We start from the raw sequence: 6897 nt of genomic DNA on the forward strand, positions 1-6897 counted from the left end.
GGCAAAAATAAAAAGTACTGCTGAATAAAAATACTTAAAAAGGGGGCAAGTCACTCTAGAGGCTGCAAAAGGCCGAAACTAAAAAACTAAAAAATGAGTATGATCAAAACTTTCTCTTGGCCACGGTAGGTGAAGGGAAACAAGGAAAGAAAGGACGACCTTAGTGTATGTACTCTACACTGAAGTGCTACAATTTGGGAGTTTAGGGTAGATGATTAAGTGGTAATTAGGCTCAAAAGAAAGGAAGGGCTTAATTTACTAAATTATTAATTGCTTGAGGACAAGCAAAAAGTTAGGTGTGGGGATATTTGATCAAATATAATTTAGCCATATTTTTATTATTATTATTACTGTTTAAATATATATTTTCCTAACTTAATTTATGTTTTTATAATATTTTTGCAGAAAAGTTGGAAAATAGAAACTTGGAGAAAAATAGTAGAAAAAACTGAAAAATTGATTTAGCCGAAGTGATTTGGCCAAATCAAAGCCCAAAGAATGACTAAGGCAGCTTCAGGAAGAGGAAGCTAAACATTCAAGACTTGATATACCCAAGATGATTTGCCCGGATCGCTGGCCAAATCACTTAGAGAAAGCTGAAGTTGAGACCCGGAGGAAAACTCGCAGAAACGATTTGGACAAGTGATTTGCCCAAATCAACTGTCTCCAGCAAAGAAAATATAGAAATGCGGAAAAGGCAGAAATTCAAAAATACAAAAGTCTTAGAGTCCCATCCTACTTCGAATATAACAAGACTAATCCTATGACACCTCCAAGAACCGCACCAAAAGAAGTCCCTCACCAAAGGAGATCCATTCATGCTAAAATACAAGAAGGAAATCAAAGACTATCAAAGACCAAGTCAAAATAGGATTCCAACTCCAAGAAGGATTAGGACTTCTCACCTATAAAAATGGGCAGAAACCAAACGGCCAGATATCTCAGAATTTTCGGTAGAAAGCTTCAGCAGCAACTCTCTCTCCCCTTTTTCTTTCTTTTCTCTTTTATGTGTTCTTTGTCCACCATGAGTGGCTAAAAACTTTTTCCTCTAGTTGAAGTAGGAGAAGTTTTAGTTTTATTATGAATTGGAAGATCTGAAACTCTATTGTTAAACTTCTATTTTTTAGTATTTATGCAACTTGTTCTTCATGTTTATTATTGCCTTGCTATTAGAATCAATAAGGGCCCATTGCTTTTAATTGCATAAGCAATATATTGTTACTTTGAATGATTTAGGTCCGTAATTGCTTAGATTATTTGAACACAAAAAATAATTGGTTGCATGATCTAATTTAACCACGCGGTTGGCAATGTTAGAATTAGGTTTCTCTAATTCTTAAAGCAATTAACAGTTGAAAAGTGAAGAACTCCAAGGACGTTCCTTGACAACTTGTTAACTAGTGTTTGATTGGCGAACGTTTCATAATCAAACTAAACTTAAGGAGGAATTTAGTTGTGAGGAGCGTCTTCCACAACCTAAACTAATTTATTGAAATAAATAGAAGAATCAAAGTATCAATGATCAATTCCAAACTGAAATGGATCCTATACTTCAACTAGAGTCTTATTATTATTGATTTACTCATCTTTTAATTATTGCTCTCTTTTACTACTTAGTTTTAATCTTAGTTTACTATAATAAAAAAACAATCCCCTTATTTTACTTTTATTGTTAACTTGCCCAAGTCATTGTTAGGAAAGTCCTTAGTATCAAATTCCTATGGATTCGATCCTATTGCCACTATCTGCAGTTTTAATTGTTGATTTGTAATAGGTTTATTTTTTACGACTTTGACAACCACTATCAGTACACTCAACGAGGTGCTGAGCCGTCTTTGTTGTAACATCTCGCCTAGCCATTGGACAATATTCTGTAACTGAAGAGCCATACTTTGCAGCTCTTGGTCAGATAAGGTAGTTCGAGGCACGGTTCTAGCTGAGCTCGATGAAGAGCTAGACAATATAAGGGGTTGGTTTAATGGGGTAGTTGGGCTAGAGAATGAGAACCGTGGTCCTTCTTAAGTTGAACTCAGGTCGTTCGGAGCGTTTCCAGTATAGTTTTCGTCGTGGTTGCCCATGTAGATCTCAGAGAGTGAAATGAGGATGAGAACTCCGGTGATGGAAAGATTTCCTTCATTTCCCATAGATGGCGCCAATTGATGTTTGAAATCCAGTAAAGGGTAGACTCAAAGTGTATTTTGGTAAGTTTGGTCTAGTTTGTCTCCCATCTGCTTCCTTTATTCCTTTTTTCCTTTGTCCTCTAGTGATACATAACCGCCATTCTACACCCGTGTCTCCCGCCATAGTCATGCTTGGCTGTACGCACAAACGTACTGCGCTCTTTTCCATCATCAAGAGACCATTTAATTTTATCTGGTGTCATATGGACACGATCCAGATGTTACAGGGTCTGTTGTCCCACAAGTTCAACGGATTAATCAAATTGCACCTCCTAAATGTAGGTCCGAGCCCGGTCCAGTCCGTCAAAACAAGTTCTGGCCTTACATGTGAAGCAAACCTATTTATTGGGTCTTAATAAAGTTAAGGTTTAACTTTTTCGGCACGGACTTAGCCACGGGCAAAGTGTTTAGGGCTAATTTATATCAAAATGTTTATAAAATTTAAAAATATTTATTAATTAATTATTTATTAATTTTAATAAATATTTTTAATATAAAAAAATAATTGATATATATTTATAAAATTAATAAATCAACTGATAATTTTTTTATTAAAATATTAATTTTTTAAAAATTTAAAATTTTAAAAATATTTTAATGTATTTATAAAATTAAAAAATTAAAAAATAAAATTTTCATAATATATGAATTAAATAATATATTTTCAAAAAAATAGTAATGATGCGGGCGTATGGGGTGGACTTGGTGCACCTTCCTTGGACAAAAGTCACGTGCAAACCGTCCGCTGTTTGTTTACTTTCCAAACAGAATTGCAACTCTTTTACAGTCTGATCTGCTCTTAATTTGTCTGGTGCGGTAAAACAAAATCACCACACCGTCCACACGCTCTTTAAAGGTTGTGTGAACACTTTCTCTGGATGGTTGTGCTTCGACGGCAAAGTATATGATGACGGCTTTTCCTGCTCTCAAAAAGTTAACTTTTATTTTTTATTATAAAAAAATAAAATAAAATAAATTATATTTAAATTTTAAATTTATCCCTTTATTCTGTCCAAAATTTCATTAATTTTTTTATTAATTTAATATAAAATTATAAAAATACCCATCTCATTTTCTGATTTTTTATTTTGTAATTAATCCACAACCATTGTTTTGACTAATAATACCTGTTTTGATTGAAAAAATTCACATAAACACAAAACCATCATAAGCTTTTTGTCTTCAACGAAATAAACATCTCAATCTCGATCACAACCTTATATCTCCATCGCTCCTTGGATCCGTTGCTGCAAATTGAGAATATGGATTTATTGTGTATGGAAAGATATAAGATGAAATAGATTTATTTTCAATTTGATATATATTAGTTTTCTGGTTTAATTTTTGATGCAAATCATCTGTCAATAGTATGATAAATTAAATCTATATTTTTTTCTAAGTTGAATTTAATTATTTTTTCTAAATGAATAACTGCTCAAAAAGTAATTTTAGTCAAATATTACAGTATTCTGAAAATATATAAAAGTGTTATATTCTTCTAGTCGAATATTACAGTATTTTGAAAACATATAAAATTATTATATTCGTTTAGTTTTTATCTTTTAATTATATTAAAATTTAAAATTTAAAATATAACTTATAAAAAATATAATGAATCACATCTTCAATTTTTAAGATAATTTATAAAAATAATCTTCACAATTTAACAAGAACTAATAATGAATTATTCAATTGAAATTTAAAAAATAAATTATTATAAATATGAAATTTACATAAGCTGGACCATTACATAAAGTGAAATATGAAATAATTATATCGTAATATTCTAGTTGTGATTTTAACAAATGTGCTATTTTGAGATTAAATAATATCGTATATATTATATTATAAACTATCTTTAATTTTAAAAATATCTTAATTTAATAATACTCTGTCTTTTAACCTGATTAAAATAGTATAATCGACTTAATTTTATTTTTTAAAATTTTAAAAAATGAGATGAAATGAAATATTTTTAAATATTAGAATGATGATTCAAGGATAAAAAAAAATTATACTAAAAAAGATAAAGAATAATTTATAATATGAATTTTAGTGCATTAATGGCATAATCCAATGGATGAGAAGGTGAGAGACAAACGCCTGATACCGCGAGTGGTAGGCGGATGGGAGAAAGTAAGAGAAGTCGGGACAAAGGAAAGGCGAACGGATAAAAAAAAAGAAAGAAGTTTTCTTTGTACCGCCCTCCTAAAAATAACCGTTGGAAATGCCACGTGTCGTCTCACCTATCCACCTGTCTGTCTGCTTCACTCTCCTTCGGATTCCCTGCGCTCTAATACTATTTTTCTCTCACTTTCTCGGTTTGGTTTCTTGTGTTTTTAAGGGGAAGAATACAAATCTCTCCTTCTCTCTTTTCTCCCATCTCTCTAAACCCGTGAATCCTCATCTCCTTCTCTGCGGCGTTCCATAATCACCAGAATAATTCTCTCTAATGGCCATTCACTAGCCAAGCAAATGTTGTCTCTCCTTTACACAATCTCACGCATTGTATCAATTTCTTTCTTTCTTCACTTCTTGCTCTGTTTTTTGGTATTAGCCACCTCCACTACTGAATTCGACTTTGGTACTTTAACTCTAAGCAGCCTCAAGCTCCTCGGCGACGCCCACTTAAACAATGGGAGTGTTCGTCTCACTCGTGACCTCGCCGTTCCCACCTCCGGCGCTGGCAAAGTTCTTTATTCTAAGCCAGTTAGATTTCGGCAACCGGGTACTCACTCTATTACGAGTTTCACCACTTTTTTCTCATTTTCTGTTGCCAATCTAAACCCGTCGTCTATTGGTGGCGGGCTTGCATTTGTCATCTCGCCGGACTCTGACACTATTGGTGCTGCCGGCGGGTGTCTCGGACTCCTTAACTCTGATGGTTCTAGCTCGGGCTTCGTGGCGGTCGAATTTGATACTCTCATGGACGTGGAGTTCAAAGACATTAATGGTAACCATGTGGGTTTGGATCTAAACAGTATGGTTTCTTCGCAGGCTGGTGATTTAGGAGCTATAAATATCGATCTTAAGAGTGGTGATCTTGTTAATGCGTGGATCGAGTACGATGGGGCAAATCGTGGCCTCAAAGTCTCCGTTTCATACTCCAACCTTAAACCCAAAGAGCCGATTCTATTGCTTACTATTGATCTAGATCAGTACGTGAATGATTTTATGTACGTTGGGTTCTCTGGGTCGACGCAAGGGAGCACAGAGGTCCATAGTATTGAGTGGTGGAGCTTTAGTTCTTCCTTTGACTCAATCTCAGGTTCTGGGTCATTATCTCCGCCGCCTTCAACGACTAGTTTGATGAACCCAACGGCTAATTCTGTGAAGTCACCGCCGCCATCATTGGCTCCTACTGGTTCTGATTCGATTACTAGTCAGGAAAAGAACAGCAAGTCTTCTTCGTGTCATAATCAGCTCTGTAAGCAGGGACCAGGGGCGGTTGCAGGAGTGGTTACCGCTAGTGCATTTTTAGCCATTTTTGCTGGTGTTCTAATCTGGGTATTCTCCAAAAGGTACAAGCAAGTGAAAAGGACAGAGTCTTTTGCATCAGAGGTTATCAAAATGCCGAAGGAATTTAGCTACAAAGAGCTCAGATCAGCCACCAGATGCTTTAATGCGAATAGAATTATAGGACACGGCGCATTTGGAACTGTTTATAAGGGTATATTGCCGGAAACCGGCGACATTATAGCAGTGAAGAGATGTAGCCATAATAGCCAAGGAAAGAATGAATTTTTATCAGAATTGTCTATCATTGGTACTCTTAGGCATAGAAATCTTGTCAGGCTTCAAGGTTGGTGCCATGAAAAAGGTGAAATTTTGTTGGTTTATGATTTAATGCCCAACGGAAGCCTTGACAAAGCATTATTTGAAGCGAGGACACCTCTTCCATGGCCACACAGGAGAAAAATTTTACTTGGTGTTGCTTCTGCTCTGGCTTATTTGCATCAAGAATGTGAGAACCAGGTGATTCATAGAGATGTTAAGACTAGTAATATTATGCTAGATGAAGGGTTTAATGCAAGATTAGGAGATTTTGGCTTGGCTAGACAAATTGAGCATGATAAATCACCAGACGCAACAGTAGCTGCAGGTACAATGGGATACTTAGCTCCAGAATATCTATTAACAGGAAGAGCTACTGAGAAAACTGATGTGTTTAGCTATGGAGCTGTGGTTCTTGAGGTGGCCAGTGGAAGAAGACCAATTGAGAAAGAAACAAGTGGGGTTGGAAAAGTTGGGGTTAACAGCAATTTGGTGGAATGGGTTTGGAGTTTACACAGAGAAGGAAGATTGCTAGTGGCAGCTGATGCAAGACTTGAAGGTGAATTTGATGAGAATGAAATGAGAAGGGTCTTGCTTGTAGGTCTAGCTTGCTCTCACCCAGACCCATTGGCTAGACCCACAATGAGAACCGTAATCCAAATGCTCATAGGTGAGGCTGAGGTCCCAATCGTCCCAAGAGCAAAACCTACTATGAGTTTCAGCACTTCACATCTCCTGTTGAGCTTGCAGGATAGTGTATCAGACTGCAATGGCATGATCACCATCTCAAGTTCCTCATCATCAGAAAATGGTTTTATTGGTGATGAGATTGTTTGATCCAAAAATGGATTTTGTTTAACTCGTAATTATATTATTATTCGTTTTTGTATTTATAACAAAATAACATTGAATGTAATCACAAGCGGCTTAGGGTTTCTTCTTC

The 6897-nt window shown here is 35.4% G+C and overlaps 1 protein-coding gene across 1 annotated transcript; it reads left to right on the forward strand.

The window, feature by feature from the left end:
• Positions 1-4496: 4496 nt before the first annotated feature.
• LOC110612329 (L-type lectin-domain containing receptor kinase VIII.1) lies at positions 4497-6897 on the forward strand. The gene has a single exon (XM_021753081.2). It carries the CDS (start codon positions 4656-4658, stop codon positions 6789-6791), a length of 2136 nt encoding a protein of 711 aa, XP_021608773.2. The 5' UTR covers positions 4497-4655; the 3' UTR covers positions 6792-6897.

Source organism: Manihot esculenta, chromosome 9, assembly GCF_001659605.2.
Source record: "Manihot esculenta cultivar AM560-2 chromosome 9, M.esculenta_v8, whole genome shotgun sequence".
Classification (NCBI taxonomy): Eukaryota; Viridiplantae; Streptophyta; class Magnoliopsida; order Malpighiales; family Euphorbiaceae; genus Manihot; species Manihot esculenta.